General features: G+C 35.2%; 2 protein-coding genes and 1 long non-coding RNA gene across 3 annotated transcripts; 2 read left to right on the top strand and 1 right to left on the bottom strand.

Moving 5' to 3' along the window:
- Positions 7–1,667, top strand: LOC104722818. Its single transcript, XR_757252.1, has 2 exons — positions 7–1,159; positions 1,250–1,667. It is a non-coding gene; the product is annotated as an uncharacterized LOC104722818 (long non-coding RNA).
- Positions 13,965–15,777, top strand: LOC104722810 (polygalacturonase-like). Its single transcript, XM_010441050.1, has 4 exons — positions 13,965–14,185; positions 14,276–14,578; positions 14,738–15,256; positions 15,394–15,777. The coding sequence occupies exons 1-4, from the start codon at positions 14,072–14,074 to the stop codon at positions 15,643–15,645; spliced, it is 1,188 nt and encodes a 395-aa protein (XP_010439352.1). The 5' UTR covers positions 13,965–14,071; the 3' UTR covers positions 15,646–15,777.
- LOC104751107 (BTB/POZ domain-containing protein At5g48130) lies at positions 15,900–18,058 on the bottom strand. The gene is made up of 4 exons (XM_010472986.1): positions 17,961–18,058; positions 17,781–17,850; positions 16,590–17,675; positions 15,900–16,508 (listed from the first exon to the last, which is right to left on the bottom strand). Exons 1-4 carry the CDS (start codon positions 18,056–18,058, stop codon positions 15,900–15,902), a joined length of 1,863 nt encoding a protein of 620 aa, XP_010471288.1.

Genomic DNA, 20,776 nt, shown 5'->3' with positions numbered 1-20,776 from the left:
CCGCGAATCCCCACCGCCACGACCACACAAATGGACTCAGCGAAGGTGAGTTTCGTCACTATAGTGAGACTGTACTGACCACCAAACCGTTTATATGAATACTTGGATTGAGTTCAGAATCTATGTGTATTAAGCTCTCTGTTTGTTGGATTGTTATGTCTATAAGTGTATTAAGCTCTCTGTTTTGTTGGAATTGTTATGGATTAAAGTTTCAGAACTGAGTGGGATAAATTTGATTACTTTTTCAATCTTTGTGACCCTTACGATGGAGCACCACCATTGAGTACAAAAAATGCAACGAGGTACTGATTACGGAAGTGACGCTCTGTGCCATTGCAAAACATAATCACGATAATGTCAGTGTTTCATTATACACTGCTCTCAAACATTTTGGAATTGACTACTGTATATGTACTTGTATTGATAATGTTCAGGGAACAAACCTTGTGTTTGTTAAGCACGTCTTGGCGAATTCCCAGTATATTAATTGTTTGATACACTTGCTCACATTCTAGGCTAGAGATATGTCTTCCCCTTGTCCTGAGTCTAAACTTTATCAAGTTAAAATCTTGTAGTTCAATTCATAATCACAATTTTAGAGTCAAACCTACAGACGAAGGTGACTTCATTCTTTAGTTTCTTTTGACCTTTGTATGCTTTTACTATCTGAGCTTGCTTATGAACTTTGCAGTCACCAAGATTACATCTCATGGCTCAAATAATTGATGAACTAGGCAGCAATAGACTGATCTCTTTCCATACTTGGTTTATAAGCATATCAATATATAATCGTAATTAGTTTCTAAAGACAGTTAATTATGTGTGTATTGGGTATGATGCTAATAAGTTTCATCTTCTTTGTCTTGATGTGTACGTATATGATGCAGACATGATGGAAGCTCATGTCCTCCCTTTCAGATTATGAATTATGAAATCGATGCTTTGTGGGAGGATGTGTGTAATACACTTTGTTTATTGTTTTTTTTGCTTGTGAAGGCTTTCCTGAAATTCAAGAAATCCTTCATAAATATTTGAGAATCTTTTTTAATTTTCAAGGCTTATGTGACTGCTTGGATTCTATCTCTTAACATGTTGGGTGAATTTTTTTGCTCATGCTGGTGACATAGTCTTGGAAGTGGCAGGAAACACAGAGATGCGGGTGGGTTCTCTCTCTTTTTGATTTGTCCATGCTTCGTTCTTACAATGCTTATGGATGTTAAAGCCTTGTGAACTGGGATGTTTTTTGCAGGTAAAGCAAGCAAAAACTGAACTTGTGTCAGCAAGTAAACTGAACATAATTAATAGTTCGAATGACTCCAATAGATTTCCACAACGATCAGAAACTCTCAACAACTTAGACAACATGAGCTTTAGATTGTAAGGTAGCTGGTTCAAAGGGATCTTAACACTGCCAAACCCTCCACCAGTACAGAGATAGGGAACAAAGAGGAAGATGCAAACCATATAATAACAAATCAGAAAAACATAGCAGTGACTCTGATGTTTTACTATTTCAATAGCAACTGTGCTGATCCAACCAACATCACAATGCATTCACTTCACTGTATATCCTCCACCTATCCAAATATTATTCATTGTACCCATTACTTTGTACCACCATTGGAAACCATTTATGTCTTTTTCATCATAACGTGTTAATTAGTTCAGAGCTTTTAACTTCTTTTCAGGCTGAGCCACCATCAATTTTGGCTGCGCAACAATGCCCATGTCTTTCTTTTTTATGAAAGCTATCATTAATTTTAAAGAATACTTCCTAAACATCATTCAATTCTTCCTAAATAATTTTGTTTGCATCCAGCTTGGTGTGTAACCTATATTAATGTTTATTGTTATAGTTTCTGCAAATAAATTGCTTTGCTTACTGGTTACACTCTTTTATTCCTTTCCTAATGTCAAAGAAATCACTTTTCTATTTTGTTTATGAAAGTTGTCCTAAATTCTAAAGAATCATTCCTAAACATCACTCAATCTTTCATGAATAAATTTTCATTTATGAAAGTCCAATATGACTAAGATTACGATCAGTGAAGGGTAAATAATTCATTTTTGTGCATATTCTGATGTTTACCAATGTCCAGATTTTTAGTGAAGGTCTTCCTTAAGTTCATCATGAACTCCAAACTTTTAATGAAGCTCATCATGAAATTCAAGGACGCTTTCCTGAATGTCATGGATTCCTTCCTGAATTTTCAAAGAGTGTTAGGTGCTGGTTTTTTAAGTTGCAAGAACATGAGAAAATATTCTAAGAGCTATTAACAAAAGTTTGAAATGGGTAAAGAAGGATCTATATATGAATAATGGTTTTATGAAAATAAATTTGAATTCATAAAACAAGAAAACATTCAATATAAAAACTCAGCATTACTACAAAAAAAATTTGAATAACATAGAAAGAAATATAGTATATGTGGTTGCAAGCTAAACATGAACATACAACAAAGAAAGAAAAACCTATAAAGCCAAAAAGTCTTTAGTGTCCTCATGAAATCCTAACTTTTTATGAAGCTCGTCATGAAGTCAAAAGAAGTTTTCCTGATATTTTGTGGGATCCTTCCTAAATTTTCAAGGAAATCTAGGATACAATCCAAGATTTTCGTGGGAATTTTCCTGTACTGTTGCAAGGAGTAAAGCGGACATGGTAAAGAAGCTCAACAGTAGGAATAAGAAAAGTTAAGGTTTTACCAGAACCATTCCTGCCAGCTCCAAACACATCTTTTCCCTCCATCAATGGTAAAATTGTTTTATCTTGTATCTGCAAAAAGTGTTGAAATTATACAAATTTCAATCATCATCACTGTTCTTAACAAGAAAAAAAAAGAAAAAAACATCATATTCAATTACAAACTGGTTGTAACCTGAGTCAAGTGTTGGAAACCCATCTCCTTGATACTTTTAAAAGTGTTATCAAATAAGTTCAATGACTCAAACCTTTCACTCTTTGGAACTCTCTTTTTAGCAAATTCCACAAAATTTGTCACCGAATCATTCACTTCCTTTAGATTATCACCGCACGTTGACAATCCAAGACTCAACTTCGCACTAGCGTAACTCTCCTATCCAAAATCAAACACTGGTTTTCCGATTCAACCCGGTATCCAAACATATGAACTCGGGTCCCGAACTCCTGCCATCAGTAAAGACGTTTTATTGGAGCAGCAAAACTGTTCAATTCTTTCGAGAGCGTACAATTGATATGCAACCAAACAATAACCCCTACAGAATAACAACAGAAGCAATGATTACTGATTTGGTTCGCTTTGAATTGGGTTTAGTGTGGTTCACGAAGATGTGAATAGATGATGGAACAGAGATGGTAGAATTGGAGACTCCAGTGAGAAAGAACGGCGGAAGAGGTGGTCGTCGGCTGCGAGAACACTGCAACGATGAGAGATCGAAGATCTTAATATTTGATATTTTAGATTTTCTTTAAAATTAAAAATAGGGAGATTCTCAAAATTATTTATTTTTATTAAATTTGTGTTAATTTTGGAACTTTTGAAAGTGTGTGCTAATTTTGACAAAAAAACTCAAATTGGTGCTATTATTGAGAATCTCCCTAAAAAGAAAGTACACAACTTTTTTTTGTATAATAAAACGGAAGTACACAACTTTTTTTTATAGAATATATAATTTTTTAAGTTAGTTACAAAATAGATAATATATTAAATATAGGTTGGTTACAAAAAGAAGTTATAGATAAAATCCGTGGGCTATATGAAATTACGAATACACTTAAGAATATCTCAAAAAATCCTCTTAAAGATAATATTCCAATGATTTATACAATTTCCAAAAAAAATCTTGATTATTCCATATATTGTTACACCATATATAGTGTTAGGCATAAAAATATAATGTTAGGCGTAAAAAGTAATAAAATTTTGGCAATTAATCACACTTAATCGTGATTTCCGAGATTTTATTGTGGATTTCAAAATAAAATCTGACCTAACACCCTTCCAAGCTTTTAATATAAATCAATGTCTTTAAAACCGGACCAAAAGTTTTTCGGATCACTGGGTCAAAAAGTCGGACCGATTGAATTACGGGTCAATTAGTTTATTAGTTTGATTACATTTTATGAATATAACATCTACTTTTCTATAAATATATGAACAAAACATACATAGTTAAGTACTAAACAACTAAAATTAAACTTTTAGATAAAATAACTAACTTATTCTTTTATAAATAACAACATTTATTTTTAATTTGGTTTGAGTTTAAAGTGTGACCAAAATAAAATATTTTAATTTGAGACCGACAATCCGGTCCGACCCGCCGGTTCAACCACCGGTTCACTGGGTTTAGCGGATTTTCTGGTTTTTTTGCGGGTTTTATTTGTTAGGTTTTTAGAGGTTATCCGGACTGGAATACCTATCGGGTTGTGGTTGGATCGAACCAACCAGCCTGTCCGGTCATGGTTAAAAAATATTGATATAAATCATTCAGATCTCCATTCACCAAAATACATTTCTCATATTCATACAAAAAAAAATAATAATAATAATAACAATCGTTTCTCAGTTTACAATGCTAAACCGTCTTATAAATTATATTTTATTTTGAAATTATAATACAGATAAAATGAATTTCAACCCGTGCTCTAGCACGGGTCCAAATCTAGTAGATATTATTAAGATAGACATCTTCCTTTAACTCTCTAATTTCTTGAATATAACTCTAGAATTTTGTTTTTAATAAGAATTTCATTTAATTTTATCTTTGACAACTTCTAAATATTTCATGAATTTCTCTACAATATTAACAAATATCTCGATCAACTCTTTAAACGGTTGACAAAATTGTAACTCATAAACCATATGTCCATAGATTCATTGTTTACGCCAAGAGGAGAGCTCTTTGGTTCATTCACGATGTCTTTTTTGTCTTTTGGTAATGCATCTACTTTCTTGGGACATATTATTAGGTTCTCTAAATTTTTTATGTAAATACTAAAACTGTTTTTGTGATATAAAAAAAAGATATAGAAGATATTTATATTTCTTTTAGTTTAGGTCTCTTTGTTTTTAATGAGGATAGACATGTGGCACTCTCTCCACAGCTGATGTGTCACTCAAATGGAGAGAATTGGCCATCTTTCATAGTATATACATTAGCATCTATCTATACACATCGAATTTTAGGAGCTGCATTTGTGAGCACATCCTGAACAAATCTCTTTAATTGTAAACAAACCCAAATACTATACGACCTGCACATTATTTTTTGTTCAAAGTACATTATGATATTACCATCCAATCTTTCCAATCTTTTTTTTTTGGGTTTTATCTCCAATCTAGCTACCTCCAACGCTACAACCACAAAAGTTTCTAAAAAAAAAAAGAAAAAAAAATTATTTTAGTATAATTTTTTTATATTAACTGAATTATTAGGTATGTGACATGTGTTCATTATTTACTTTGAAACAATTCTAAAATCTCGTTAGATACTGGTAATTAATTTAGGCCTTGAATGTTTTGTAAATTTTGATAAAGGTTTTGGTTTTTTTTTTCAACCAAACATTAATTAAAAGAGAACTCCAAGATTGGTTGCCCAAAATGGAAAAAAATAGTTTAAAATGTAGTTACAAAAATAAGATATCTCAAAGACCTAGCAAGGCAGTTTGCCTTCAAATTAGACGCGTGTGGAATCCTAGACAAGGAAAAGAGTGGAAAAGAAGTCTTGAGCAAACTGAAATCTGTTGTAAATCACTTAGGATGGACTCTATAACCGGCTCATACATTGTCCAATACCATGAAGCCCATCGGTCAAGACCATAAGGCCCATCGGCCATAAGCCTTAGTCTAAGTCGGTTTAAGTATATTGTATTTCCTATTGTGATAAGGCTTAGTTCTTTACTATATATATGTAACCTCTATTTGATTCAATGAATAAGAATAAGAGAATTACAACCTTCGAGTTCTCTACATTTATAACACGTTATCAGCACAACTTGTTCTAAAGTCCAACTGAGAAAACCCTAAAACCCTTAACGGCCACCGCACATAAGTCGTTGTTCGTCCAAGCTTGGCAATAGTCCAAACTCTCGGCGATCGGTTCCTGTTCGTGACCAGTTCGTGATCAATCATTGTTCCTGGTCTGGTTCTGTTCGTGATTAAGTTTCTGTTCGTGACTTGTTTGAGGTTCATGGTCCGGTTCTGTTCGTGAAAAGCTTCTGATCGTGATCGGTTCGTGGTCCTGTCCAAGTTCGAGGTTCGTGATCAAAGATATATCTGAGGTCTTTAGCTCCCAGATCAAATCCAGTCAACCCCCTATTGGTGTTAAGGTAAAATCAAACCTATTGGACACATATATAATCGAATCTGACCTAAAACTATTAAGGACCCTAAACATGCAATTACACAACTAACAAAAGCTTAAGATCTCTAAACCCTAAAACTTTAAAATCGGATTGCTGTGAGGTTTAGGGCTGTTTAGTTTGCTTGTAATTGAACCGTTTATATCATGATTAAAATCTGGTTTTTTGTTGTTGCTTGATTGCTTTATATGTTGCATGCATCCTTGAAATTAAAATCAAACCTTGCATAGGAAGAAATTTGAATCGGTTGTTGCATAAATTGTTTCTGTAAAATTCGGTTGCATGAACCCTAAAATCGATCTCATAGATTTGTTCTAGGTTGTTAAAATCATTAGGATAACTTCCAAAATAATTTTAGTAATCATTCTAAAACCTAGAAAATTTTTCCTAAAACTTTTCCTAATTAGAATAGGAATTCCATTATAAGAGAAAAAGGAAATATTAGTAAAAGGAAATTGTTGCATGCTAGTGTTTATCTAGGTTTGTTTGTTTTCATGCATACCAAAGCCACGAAAATTATGAATAAAGGTAAGGCATGTTTCGGTCTCAAATACTGCATGACCTAAGTTTAAATTTGATGGCATGGTTCGGTCTCAAATACCGATGACCTATTAATTGATTGCATGTTTCGGTCTCAAATACCGCATGCTAATGATCGGTTGTATATTCTATATTGTGCAGATGACTAAGCTCAACAACATCTCCTATGCTGCCCTTAATGTTTCTGGAGATAACTACTTGCAATGGGCTTTGGATACTAAGATCCATCTGAAATCAAAGGACTTATGCGAGTGCATTGAGGAAGACTTTGAATGTTCTGAAAAGCAAAAGTATAAGGCAATTATGCATATACGTCATCACCTTGCTGAGAGTCTCAAGAACCAGTACCTCACTATTAAAGATCCTCTTGACCTTTGGACAGAGCTGAAAAGCAGATATGGACACCAATAGATGGTGCTCCTACCAAAGGCCCAATTCGATTGGAATAACCTAAGGATCCAGGATTTTAAATCCGTGGATGAGTATAACTCAGAGCTATTTAAGATAGTCTCGATTTTGAGGTTGTGTGGTACTGAGATTACTGAGAAGGATCTGCTAGAGAAGACATTCTCTACTTTTCACACTAACAACATACTGCTTCAGCAAGAGTATCGTGAAAAGGGGTTTAAGACCTATGCAGACCTAATCTCTTGTTTGCTGCTGGCTGAGCAGAACAATAAACTATTGATGATGAATAGTGCATTGAGACCTCCTGGTACAGCCCCATTACCAGAAGCACACAAGGTTGACATGGCAAAGAAAAATCCCATAAAGCCTAAAGAGCCCAAGGAGACTAAGGAGTCTAATTACGTCTATAGAGATAAGCACCATGGCCGTGGCCGTGGTGGAAGAGGACGTGGACATTACCAAGGGAACCAATATGATGGTTATGGCCGTGGAACCGATCCGACTTAGGTCGTGGTCGTGGTAGTAGGGGCCGCGGATCTTTCAAACCACAACACAAGGCTAAATCGGTTTGTCACCGATGTGGTATGTCTAATCATTGGGCCAAGATGTGTAGAACACCTAAGTTTCTCATTGACCTCTATCAAGAGAGTTTGAAAAAAAATCCAGAAGCTAACCTGGTTCATCTCGATGGTGAAGGAGATTTCGACCATGAGAATGATGACCAACTTGACTATGAGACTTCTGATTGCCTAAAAGAAGATAACTAAGTTTAAATGTTGATTTGGTTTAATTTCTATGTTTTATGCTTTGCATTTGATTGGATTATTTTATTGGATAATTATTTGGTTTAAATTCAATGATTTTATTACCTTTAACACATATTTGCTTGTTTTATTAAATTTTAAACAAAATTATTGTCCATTATAGAAATGGTGAGGACAAGAATATACTTGTGGTGGACAGTGGATCCAGCCACACAATTTTGAAGGACAAGAGATATTTTATTAATCTCATAATGAAAAATGCCAATATTAGTAGTATTGCGGGTATAGCAAGCCTAATAGAAGGCTACGGCCATACTCATATATTATTACCAAATGGCACACATCTTGAACTAAGTGATGCCTTGTATTCACCCAGCTCTAAGAGAAGCTATTTGAGTTTTAAGGACATTCGATTGAATGGTTACCATGTTGAAACAAATGGCGAAGGAAACAAAGAGTTCNCCACAACACAAGGCTAAATCGGTTTGTCACCGATGTGGTATGTCTAATCATTGGGCCAAGATGTGTAGAACACCTAAGTTTCTCATTGACCTCTATCAAGAGAGTTTGAAAAAAAATCCAGAAGCTAACCTGGTTCATCTCGATGGTGAAGGAGATTTCGACCATGAGAATGATGACCAACTTGACTATGAGACTTCTGATTGCCTAAAAGAAGATAACTAAGTTTAAATGTTGATTTGGTTTAATTTCTATGTTTTATGCTTTGCATTTGATTGGATTATTTTATTGGATAATTATTTGGTTTAAATTCAATGATTTTATTACCTTTAACACATATTTGCTTGTTTTATTAAATTTTAAACAAAATTATTGTCCATTATAGAAATGGTGAGGACAAGAATATACTTGTGGTGGACAGTGGATCCAGCCACACAATTTTGAAGGACAAGAGATATTTTATTAATCTCATAATGAAAAATGCCAATATTAGTAGTATTGCGGGTATAGCAAGCCTAATAGAAGGCTACGGCCATACTCATATATTATTACCAAATGGCACACATCTTGAACTAAGTGATGCCTTGTATTCACCCAGCTCTAAGAGAAGCTATTTGAGTTTTAAGGACATTCGATTGAATGGTTACCATGTTGAAACAAATGGCGAAGGAAACAAAGAGTTCCTATATATTACTGAAATCGTACAAGGACATAAGAAAGTCCTAGAGACTATACCTGCACTAGCCACTGGTCTTTACCATGCTAAGATTAATATGATAGAGGTTAATTTGGCAAAGAATAAAATGTTCAATGAACAATTCACTCTATGGCATGACCGGCTTGGCCATCCGGGTTCTAACATGATGCGTAAGCTAATTATGAATTCAAATGGGCACACTCTTAAAGAGAGAAAAGTTATCCCTAAGAATCTCACATGTGTAGCATGTGCACAAGGGAAACTTATTATAAGGCCAACCCCAGTCAAAGTAACTAAGGAGACTTTGAACTTTCTGGAAAAGATACAAGGAGATATTTGTTGACCTATACACCCACCTTGTGGGTCGTTTAGATATTTTATGGTCATGATTGATGCATCGACCAGATGGTCGCATGTTTGTTTGCTATCAACAATGAACCTAGCATTTGCTAGGCTGTTGGCTCAAATTATAAGACTAAGAGCACACTTTCCAGATTTTCCTCTTAAGACTGTACGTCTAGACAATGCTGGTGAATTTACATCCCAAGCGTTTAATGAATACTGTATGTCCATGGGGGTGAGTGTGGAACATCCTGTGGCACATGTCCATACATAGAACGGATTAGCTGAATCCTTCATTAAACGAATACAATTAATTGCTCGACCATTGCTAATGAGGTCGAAGCTTCCTGTGTCGGCTTGGGGACATGCAGTATTACATGCAGCGGAGCTTATACGCATCAGGCCATTTAGTGAACATAAATATTCACCATCCCAATTATTAATGGGTCATGAGCCAGACATATCCCATCTCAAAACATCCGGGTGTGTCGTTTATGTACCTATTGCTCCACCACAGAGAACTAAGATGGGACCTCAAAGGAGGATGAGAATATATGTTGGATATGAGTCTCCCACCATTATTAAGTATCTTGAGCCAACTACAAGTGATTTATTTAAGGCCAGATATGCGGACTGTTAATTTACAGAATCCGAATTTCCTATGTTGGGTGGAGAGACAAGCAAGCTGGTTAAAGAATTATCATGGAATCAAACATCCTTAAATTGGCAAGATCCTCGGTCTCTAGCATGTGATGCAGAGGTCCAAAAGATTATACATTTGCAAAAGCTAGCTATTCAGTTGCTAGATTCCTTTGCTGACCCAAAGAGAGTAACAAAATCGTACATACCAGCTTGTAATGCACCAGTACGTATTGATGTTCAAAAGGAACACAAGAATCAAGTTGCTGCAGAGTCTAAGCCACATTTAAAATGAGGTAGACCATAAAGTTCCAAAGATAAGAACCCCCGGAAATCTAAGAAAAGTGCAAAACAAACCGAGGATAAGGAAATTACAGACATGGCCGCGGCAAATCCTAAGGTACCAAATGAGGTTTGGGACGCTAAACCTCAAGGTCCTATAGGTATTGATAATAATGAGATCTCAATCAATTATATCATGTCTGGAATACAATGGAACCGTAAGAATGTCGACATTGATGAAATATTTGCTTATAAGGTAGCACTTGAAACAAATGAGGATCAGGAACCCACGTCTATATTAGAGTGCACTCAAAGTAAAGATTGGCTAAAGTGGAAAGAAGCCATTGACGTGGAGTTAAACTTTTTAAAGAAGAGGAATATGTTTGGTCCGATCTTAAGGACACCATTCGATATAAAGCCAATTGGACATAAGTGGGTCTTTGTAAGAAAGAGAAATGAGAATAATGAAATCGTGAGATATAAGGCACGGCTTATGGTACAAGGATTCTCACAAAGACCAGAAATTGATTAAGAGAAGACATATTCCCCTGTGATGGATACAACGACTTTTAGGTACTTAATAAGTCTGGCTATAAGAGAAAAACTGGATTTGCGGTTAATGGATGTTGTAACCGCATACTTATATGGTCCACTGGATAATGAAATTTATATGAGATTACCAGAGGGTATTGAGCTCAAAGAGAAGAATGGTTTTCGAGAACAATACTGCATAAGGCTGAACAAATCCCTTTATGGACTGAAACAAAGTGGTCGAATGTGGTACAATAGACTAAGTGAGTACCTAACCAAGGAAGGTTATAAGAATGACCCAATCAGTCCATGTATTTTTATAAACAAGTTTGCAAACAAAGGGTTTGTAATCATAGCAGTGTATGTGGATGATTTAAATATCCTTGAGACCTATGGTGAAATCGCCCAAACAGTAGAATATCTAAAGAAATAATTTGAAATGAAAGACCTAGGTAAAACTAAGTTCTGTTTGGGATTGCAGCTTGAGTACATAAATGATGAAATCCTTGTGCATCAAATGGCATATACAGAAAAGGTACTCAAGAGATTTAATATGGACCAGGCTCACCCATTGACCAGCCCAATGGTTGTGAGAAGCCTTGATTTGGATAAAGATCCATTTGGTCCAAAGAAGGACGATGAAGAAGTTCTCAGTCCCGAAGTGCCATACCTCAGTGCTATAGGAGCGTTAATGTTCTTGGTTAGCCACACTAGACCAGAACATATGTTTTGCCGTGAACCTCCTAGGAAGATTTAGTTTTTATCCAACCCAAAGGCACTGGAACGGTATCAAACATGTGTTACGTTACCTACAAGGGACGACAGATTGAGTTTATATTATACTAACTATAACAAAGAAGGTTTAGTTGATTTTGCTGATGCAGGTTATCTATCGGATCCACATAATGCTAGATCTCAGACCGGCTATGTGTTTACACACGGTGGTACAGCAATTTCATGGTGTTCTATGAAGCAGACTATTGCGACCACATCATCTAATTATGCAGAGATTTTAGCTATGCATGAAACCAGTCGTGAGTAGGAGTGTCAATCGGGCTGGCCCGGACCGGTCTGAAACCTGTAAAGCCCGCATATGTTTGAACCCGGCCCGGCCCGGCTTGAAATATTTCCGAGCCTATGTTTCAAAGCCCGAGCCCGGCCCTAACAAGGCTACAGGGCTTTTCGGGCTTTTTCGGGCTTATCTTATCGATCAAAAATTCAAACTTATAAGCCTTAAAAAGCAGTGTTTAAAGGTGCACTATAAAACAAATCAATCAAAAATTTAATAACTCATCTATATTCACTACAACCAACTTAATTTAATAGAAAATGTTTAAAACTAAATAAAATTTCGATACTTTAACCAAATAAACCAATATATAACTCATATAAAATATCATTAATAAATATTTTAAAGTATAAAATATGGTTATTGAGTATATATGAAAACTAGGATTAGAATTTAAAACTTTATTTACAATAAATTATTAATCAAATATTGCAATCAAACAAAAATGTTAACAAAAAGGTACAAATATAATTGTTAAAGGGCTTTTCGGGCTGGCCCGAGCCCGGTCGGGCTAAGCCCGAAAAACCCTATAGCCCAAACGGGCTGAACCCGAAAAGCCCGATTTTTTCTGGACATATATATTTAAGTCCGAGCCCAGTGTTTTTCATGGCCGGGCCGGGCCAGCCCGCGGGGTTTGGCCCTAATTGACATTCCTAGTCGTGAGTGTGTATGGTTGAGGTCGATGACTCAACATATTCGGACAGCATGCGGTATGATTGAAGACAAGAAGCCCACCGTAGTATATGAGGACAATACCGCCTGCATCGCACAGCTCAAGGAAGGTTACGTCAAGGGAGATCGGATGAAGCATATCCTACCCAAGTTTTTCTTCACACATGAACTACAAAAGGCCGGAGAAGTTCAAGTGGTACAAGTTCAGTCTAGCGACAACTCAGCCGATCTCTTCACCAAGTCACTTCCGACATCAACATTCAAGAAGCTCACGCACCAGATTGGAATGCGGAGACTTAAGGACTTAGAGTGATGCTTGGAACAGGGGGAATAATGCGTGCTGCACTCTTTTTCCTTAACCATGGTTTTGTCCCACTAGATTTTCCTGGTAAGGTTTTAATGAGGCAGCATCCCCAAGCGTATTGCATTGATCCCTTAGCATTGGCACGGTTATGTCATCCAAGGGGCAGTGTTGTAAATCACTTAGGATGGACTCCATAACTGGCTCATATATACATTGTCTGATACCATGAAGCCCATCGGTCAAGACCATAAGGCCCATCGGCCATAAGCCTTAGTCTAAGTCGGTTTAAGTGTATTGTATTTCCTAAGTTGGTCAAGACTATTGTTTTTCAAAAACTCTTTTTTATACCAATCAAGATTTTAAAATTTGGTTTTACTAAATTGTAGGGAAACTATTTTTTTTTATTCTCCCATTTACAATTCTAGATTTTTAGTTATCTTTTTAGTTATTCTTTCAGTTACTTTTAGTTATCCTATAGTTTAATTAGAAAATCTAGTTTTTGCTTTTTTAAAGTTAAATTTTCTCAAAAACCAAGATATGTTTTTGAGATTTTCATAAAAAAAACTAATAAAAGAAAATCTAAAACCGAAATCTAAAATTTAGAAACTAAAACTAAATCTAAAAACTATTTTAAAAATAGCATCCATTCATGGTCTTAATTTTTTGAAAAACCCTCTTAGATCATTGCTTTGGAGGTGGCCTAGGTACTCCACAAATCCCACAATCAATAGTATTTAGGCCCCATCACGGCTGGAAAAAGTCTTCGTTTCTAAAAATGAAAGTATAAAACTTCCAATAATATCGATGAAAAAAGTTAACGGTGGAGAAGAAAGTGAACGTTCAAATCTCTCTCCTCCTAGAACTATATAATGGCAGCAAAACTAAGGACGAAAACAGAAAAAATAAAAAAACAAACTTCCAAATAATAAAATAGTCAAAACTAGTGTATTACAAAAAAATAAAAATAAAATAAAAAATTTTAAAAGTAATCACTAGCTAGTGACTAAAATAAGTCCCAGTTATGGGTCGTGTAAATTTTGGAGTATCGGCGTTCTTTATTTTTTGTTTGTTAGGTTTATCAGCTAATGCAAAGGTATTCAACATTGGCTCTAAACCAGGCTGTGACATCACTAAAGTAAGTTCTAAACCTAACAACCATCTTTGTTGATTGACATTGTCTTCTTGTTCTCCAAGCAATTTAAAAATCTTTGCATGCACGGTGCAGGCATTGTTGAAAGCATTCAACGAGGCATGCCAATTCCCGACGAAGAGCACCGTTCTGATCCCAAAAGGTGAATACAAGCTTGGGGAAATCGAGATGACGGGTCCATGCAAAGCTCCAATAAGGATTGCTCTTCAAGGTACCGTGAAAGCTGACGGAAACGCTGTTCATAGTGAGAAATGGATCGCCTTCCGCAACATTGATGGCTTTAAGTTGAACGGAGGTGGTGTCTTCGACGGTGAAGGTAACGCAGCTTGGAGGGTCAATAACTGCCACCATACTTGGAAGTGCAAGAAACTACCCATCGTATGAAATCTTTTCATACTATATTAAGATCACTCAACGTTATTCTTATTTATTTTTTAATATCTAAAAGATTTTGGTCTAGGTCCATACATTTTTCGAGGTCATGATAACCAAAGTTTTTTAAAATTTATTGATGATTTTGGTGTCATTGTTGAACAGAGCATCCGTTTTGATTTTGTTACGAACGCGAAAATTAGAGGCATAACCTCCTTAGACGCAAAGCACTTCCACATTAACGTGATTGGTGCAAAGAACATGACATTCGAAGAAGTCAAGATCGTGGCCCCTGCAGAGAGCCCTAACACCGATGGTATCCACGTGGGAAGAAGTGATGGAATCAAGATCATCAATTCATTTATCTCCACGGGAGATGACTGTGTCTCTGTCGGAGACGGGATGAAGAACCTTCTTGTGGAAAGAGTTACCTGCGGTCCCGGACATGGAATCAGTATTGGAAGTCTCGGAAGGTACGGACACGAGCAAGACGTCATGGGCATCAAGATCGTCAACTGCACCCTCCAAGAGACTGACAATGGGCTAAGGATCAAGACATGGCCTACTGCAGCTTGCAGCACAAGCGCCTCCGATATCCATTTCGAGAACATCCTCCTCAAGAACGTCAGCAACCCCATCCTCATTGACCAAGAGTACTGCCCATGGAACCAGTGCGACAAGAAGGTACCTACAAATTAATGTGATATATCATCATTTTCTCTTTGAGATTCAAAAAATCAGATGACATTTGGCTTGGGATCTTCGTTACATTTAACCAACTTCTTATTGGTTATGACGCTTTATGTTTTTTCTGTTCCTAGAAAGCTTCAACGATCAAGCTGTCCAAAATAAGCTTCAAGAACATTAGAGGAACATCAGGGAACAAAGACGCAGTGAAGCTTTTGTGCAGCAAGGGACATCCATGTCAGAACGTGGAGCTCGGTAACATTAACATCAAGTACACCGGAGCCGACGGTCCAGCCACATTCCAATGCTCAAACGTATCCCCGAAGCTGATGGGAACTCAGGTTCCGAAAGCGTGTAGCAGCCCGGTGACAAAGCCACTAAAGTAGAGAAAGTGTAAATATGAATATATAATGTACACCCTAGTGTATGCTGTATGCTTTTTCAATTGGTATCTTTGTAATATATGTATATTTCTTTTGAGCTTTTGGCTAAATTGTAAAAAAGGAATCATTCTTCGAAAAAAAAACATCTAATTTAATAATTTGTGTCTGTTTCGTAGTAGTGCATTCAACATAGTTAAACGACTATATTATTCAGTGATATTATTCATGTAAACTATACTTACCATTTGATACATGTTTCATCTTTCAGTTCTATTAGTTTTTCTACTTCCAAACAAGTTAACTCTACGTAGTACCCGGAGTAGCCTATTTGCATATTTTCTCTGTGAAGTAAAGCTTACAGAGCCAATACAAGCCGTTGTGACTTGTCCAAAAGTGTTTCTGTTTCTACTCGCTGATCTTTTCCCAAGGCAAGTTGGCTTCTTTGGGTTGCTGTGCGACTGAAGGGTCTTCTTTAAAGAAACTAGTTGTTCTTCAAGATTATGGATTCTGAAGCTTGTTGACTCGTACTCATCTAATGTTGCATCTTTCTGCATCAAGAAGCACAATGGTCTGCTTCTTGGCCCGGTTTCATCATCAGTACAAGGGCTGTGTTGGGAGGTCAAGGGTCTTGAGCTTGGAACAACACTACCGGAGAAGTCTGCTGAGTTTGTGAATCTGAATGAGTCAGAACAGTCTTTCAAAGCTTGATGCGTGCTGAGCTGCTGAACAAATAGCGCTTGGACAACTAAACGTAATGGCATTTGCTCGTTTTGTACAAGTTCGAGCGAAGTTTCTTCTGAAATTTTTTGGCAATTTAGGTAACTGCAGATTGATCCTTTTTCTTCTTGAGATATGTCCTTATGTACCTAAAAGAGAACCGCACCACATAAGGTACAATGTTGGTTAACTGTACATAATGGAAGAAGGGAAAAAAAGTGAAGGCATACCTGCAGAAATGCGTTCACTGCAAGGTAGAGTTGGTCATGACTCTCTCTGAATGACATTGGGACTGTCTCAATCAGCTCAATGAACCTTTTAGTTTCCATATCTTGATCATATGGTAAACCAGAGAGATAAACATCCCACAAGTTTCCAACTCTCACGTTGCTTGGGGAGGAAGTCAGATGACGTTCTGATTCTGTTGATGCATATGCTACAAACAGGTTTTCCATTGTAAGCAGCTCTTGGCTGAAAGCAACGTTCCCGTTCCAGGCTTTCGGATAAATAAAGTTTTCGGTGTGGGCGGTGTGAAGAAGAGATACAATCTGACATTGCAGCTTCACCACAGTTTCATGCTTCAAATTGCGTGCGAGACACGCGAAATAAAACCCTACAGGAACAAACCTATATGCCTTGTCTCTTGTAAGAAGCAGATCTAGAGCTCTTTGCAGAATATCAGTATTAGTTTGATCTTCAGGTATAAAACACTTGTTGACGTAAAAGACGATCAACGGACTTACATATCTTTCTTTCATTCCTTGTCTTCTAAGTGACCCAATAACCTGTCTGAAAAATTCGAATGGAAGATCTGTGAGGTCTTTGATCCAAGTATCTTGGTTTATGATTTTCTCTACAGTTGTATATTCCCATGGTTGATTCATCAAATCTTCAAGCATGACCATCGGCTTTTCTCTTCGTCTTTCGGGATCAAGAATCTCCATACACGCAGTGAAAGCCAAAGATTCTATGCACCGGCTTACGATTAGTAAATCTTCAGACCAAGGCAATAGTTCTTGACATGTCTTCAGGACAACTAACGTATCATCCCAGTTTTGCAAGACAACTTGGTTCAGATATAGGTCAAATCTTTCGCAGAGGTTACCCGTCGAATAATGCTCTGTCATGTCAAGAAATTGAGCTGCACATCTGAGTCCAGCTATGTTGAAAGGATGTATTAATGTTGGGCAGCCATAGATGAAAAGCATAATCTTCTCAAAGGTCTCTGCTCCACCAGGAAAATCTTGTGGTACCTCGATCTCTGATAGCTGATCCTCTCTTTCCTTAAAATATCCGCTCTTTGTACACAAGAGAGTCTACAAAACATAAGAGGCATTAATTAGAAACACTAACACAAACAAATAGGCTACATTTTTTGGTCCAAAAAACATTCCCTGGGAGGGTTGATTAAACATTATTACCTTGTGAAGGTTAAAAGTCTTGTTGCAAACTTGGACATGTACTGAAGCAGGTAGACCTGTCTCTTTACTCCTGCGACAGACACACACACGCACATACAAAGATACATTACATAAGTCTACAACATGAATAATTCAAACTTGCATATATGCCAAAGAAGACATGAATGTTGAGATCCATACCAAGAAAGAACTTTGATTTTCAAAAGGGTACTGATATTGGGAGACGAAATTGGGCTGGAGGCAACGGACGAACCATCCTTGAAGCTGTAAGTTTCCATTATTGAGAGTATACAACTTGTGAAAACTAAGTAGATAAAAGTATATATATCAAAACCAATATGGTGGTAATGAAGAAACTAGAGACATTTCGGTCGTCTATTTATTCTTATTCTCATTCAAAATTTCAGAAGAAGAAACTAAACTTGCGTGTTTCGGGGATTGAAGAGGAAGAAAAGGGTTCTAGGATCCACAAAACAAGAGGAAGCTACGGAAGATTTGAGAAAAACCAAGTTTCTTTTGGTTTCGTTTTTATCAAACATTAAACTGTATATGCCTACTTGCATGCGGGCACACACACATATATGCGTTTTTGTAGAGATGTGGTCAAAGTCAGATGCACACGAGTGTTGAGCTCAAAAAAAAAGGTTAAAGATCTCAAAGTTCAAGGCTATAGTTGAAGACGACGTTCCTCGAGTGTTGAGAAGGGTTGAAAAATCTTTGTATTATAACATTTTTATTTGCTTTTTTCAACAACTTTTTTGTGTTTTTTACTCCAACCATTTTTGTTTCTTTTTAAAAGACTCGAGATAGTTATTTTGGTGAGTATTATTAATGAATTTTTTTTTTATCTAGTCTTCGAGTTATACAGTATACTTAACTAATAGTGAATCAGTGAATTACGGGAAAATCAAGAGCGGAAAGTATTAATATTGCTTCTCAGGAAGAATTTGCTCATAGAATACTTACAATAGCACACGTGTAACATATAATTAAAAATGAAGATTTATCGTTTCTGTGGAGAAGATTTTATCTTCTGTTTAACTAGAAAAGTTTCTTACCCCTTTAGTTACTTACTAGATTTTAACCCGCGGTACACCGCGGAATTATTTTTTTTACTAAAATCATTAAATTTCAAATTGTAATTATCAGTTAATTTTTACGGTTTATTTTAAATTTAAGATTGTATAATTATATTTTGATTATTAATTCTACAATTTAGTCTGCGGTTTATATACAACACAATAATTTATTTTTGTTATAAATTAATTTCACCAATCCAAGATAAAAATATTCGGAGGATGAGCCAGAATTCATTACAAAACTTATTAATATCCACTTATATTATTAAGTTGTACCAGTTGGTTTATAATAATCATGTATATAGATGTGTCAAACAGGTCGGTCCACATTTCTTTTTTCTTGGACCGCAGCGGGTCAACCCGCTAAGATCATGGCCGTTAAAGTTATGCCCAAGCATGTCCTCAACCTAAATTGTATATTAATTATTCTTAAAAAATTTAGTGGCAAAGAAAAAATAACTTATAATATTGATATTTTGTAAATATCTTAATTGGTATAAATTAAATTTCCTCACATTATCACATATTTCACGTATTATATATACATAACTATGTAAAAATATATTTATATATAATATATTTATTTTAATCTTATATTTGTAGTTTTTGGACAACCCGCCAACCGCATACATACCTTGCTAAAATCCGTAATCTCGATAGACTTAATTGTAAGGATCATCTTTTAACGGTACACTACAGTCCTATATTTTCTGTATAATTATATCTTTAGAAATTTATTACTTTTTAGTATAGAAATTTATTATTTTTTAGTGTAAAATACCGATGGTCGTAGCAATGGATTATTGACATTTTAAATTTATAAGAATATCGATCATAACCCGTCCCATAATAATTTAAATTTATTAAAGTTTATTAAATAATATATTTAAAACATTTATAAAAATTAATTGCTATACAGAAATCTGACTGTTTAGGAATTTAAGATTTTTTTTGTTTTATGTATTTTTTATGGATTTTATTTGGTAATGTTACTTTAAATCTTGTTATAGATTAAATATTTTACATTTAGTAGAGGAACTCTTTAGATTTTCTATATATTAAAGACTGGAAAATCTGGAGGAATTTTCTTTTAAATTTAAAAATTTGAAGTAATTGAATATGATTGATTGAAATAAATATAGAGTGAAAGTGAAAATTTTGTTTAGTTTTGCAAAAAATTAGGTTCAGAGCGGGATAATTTAGGAAAATTATACTGGATTGATAAGAGAATATTTTATTCTTTTTTTGTCGGAGGAGCATGTTTAATTAACATACCCTTTTTTGCATATTTCAATTTTTTTTTTTTTTTTAAGTATTTAAATGGTAATGGCATTGGTTGTAAATACCTTTGAACTCCAAGCCTTATTCTCAAAAATGCTGTGAAAATAATAATATAGATATATATATATATATATATATATATTACTTATAATGTTTTTCATCATGACTTGTTTTACGTTTTACTTTAGTATTAGATGAGTACCCGTGCAAACTTTATTTTATATAAAAATTGTTTATATATTTTATATATTATAATAATTTTTGATATTTTTATTCATTTTAAACAATTTCATCATATAATATTAACATTTCACATTTAACGCCCATTATAAAGATCATAATTCAACTTGTCATATAATCCGTTACATTTAAACTCATATATCGCTTACACGTGTTTAATTCAAAAGATTTTGTAAAAGGTTTGTTTATACTCTTATATTTGTTTATATATTTTATTCCTTAAAGTGGTATTATTTTCTGAATTAATTGGTTAATAATAGTGGGAATGATTAAGGTATTTTTTTGTAGATACTATGATTTGTGTTCAAGATTCCTTGGTATTATTAATAATACACCTAAAATAATCAAGTGACCCTGTAAATCCAGACTAGACAAATAATACACTTAAGTTATCAA

Source organism: Camelina sativa, chromosome 2 (genome assembly GCF_000633955.1).
Source record: "Camelina sativa cultivar DH55 chromosome 2, Cs, whole genome shotgun sequence".
NCBI lineage: Eukaryota > Viridiplantae > Streptophyta > Magnoliopsida > Brassicales > Brassicaceae > Camelina > Camelina sativa.
This window is presented reverse-complemented; position numbering and strand designations above follow the sequence as displayed.

Excerpts from the sequence above, each read along its gene's own strand:
- LOC104722810 (XM_010441050.1), top strand. The coding sequence starts at position 14,072 with ATGGGTCGTGTAAATTTTGGAGTATCGGCGTTCTTTATTTTTTGTTTG. Across the intron at positions 14,579-14,737 it reads AGTGCAAGAAACTACCCATC|AGCATCCGTTTTGATTTTGT; the intron begins GTATGAAATCTT and ends ATTGTTGAACAG. Across the intron at positions 15,257-15,393 it reads GGAACCAGTGCGACAAGAAG|AAAGCTTCAACGATCAAGCT; the intron begins GTACCTACAAAT and ends TTCTGTTCCTAG.
- LOC104751107 (XM_010472986.1), bottom strand. The coding sequence starts at position 18,058 with ATGGAAACTTACAGCTTCAAGGATGGTTCGTCCGTTGCCTCCAGCCCA. Across the intron at positions 17,676-17,780 it reads AGACTTTTAACCTTCACAAG|ACTCTCTTGTGTACAAAGAG; the intron begins GTAATAATGTTT and ends TATGTTTTGTAG. Across the intron at positions 16,509-16,589 it reads CAGTGAACGCATTTCTGCAG|GTACATAAGGACATATCTCA; the intron begins GTATGCCTTCAC and ends GTTCTCTTTTAG.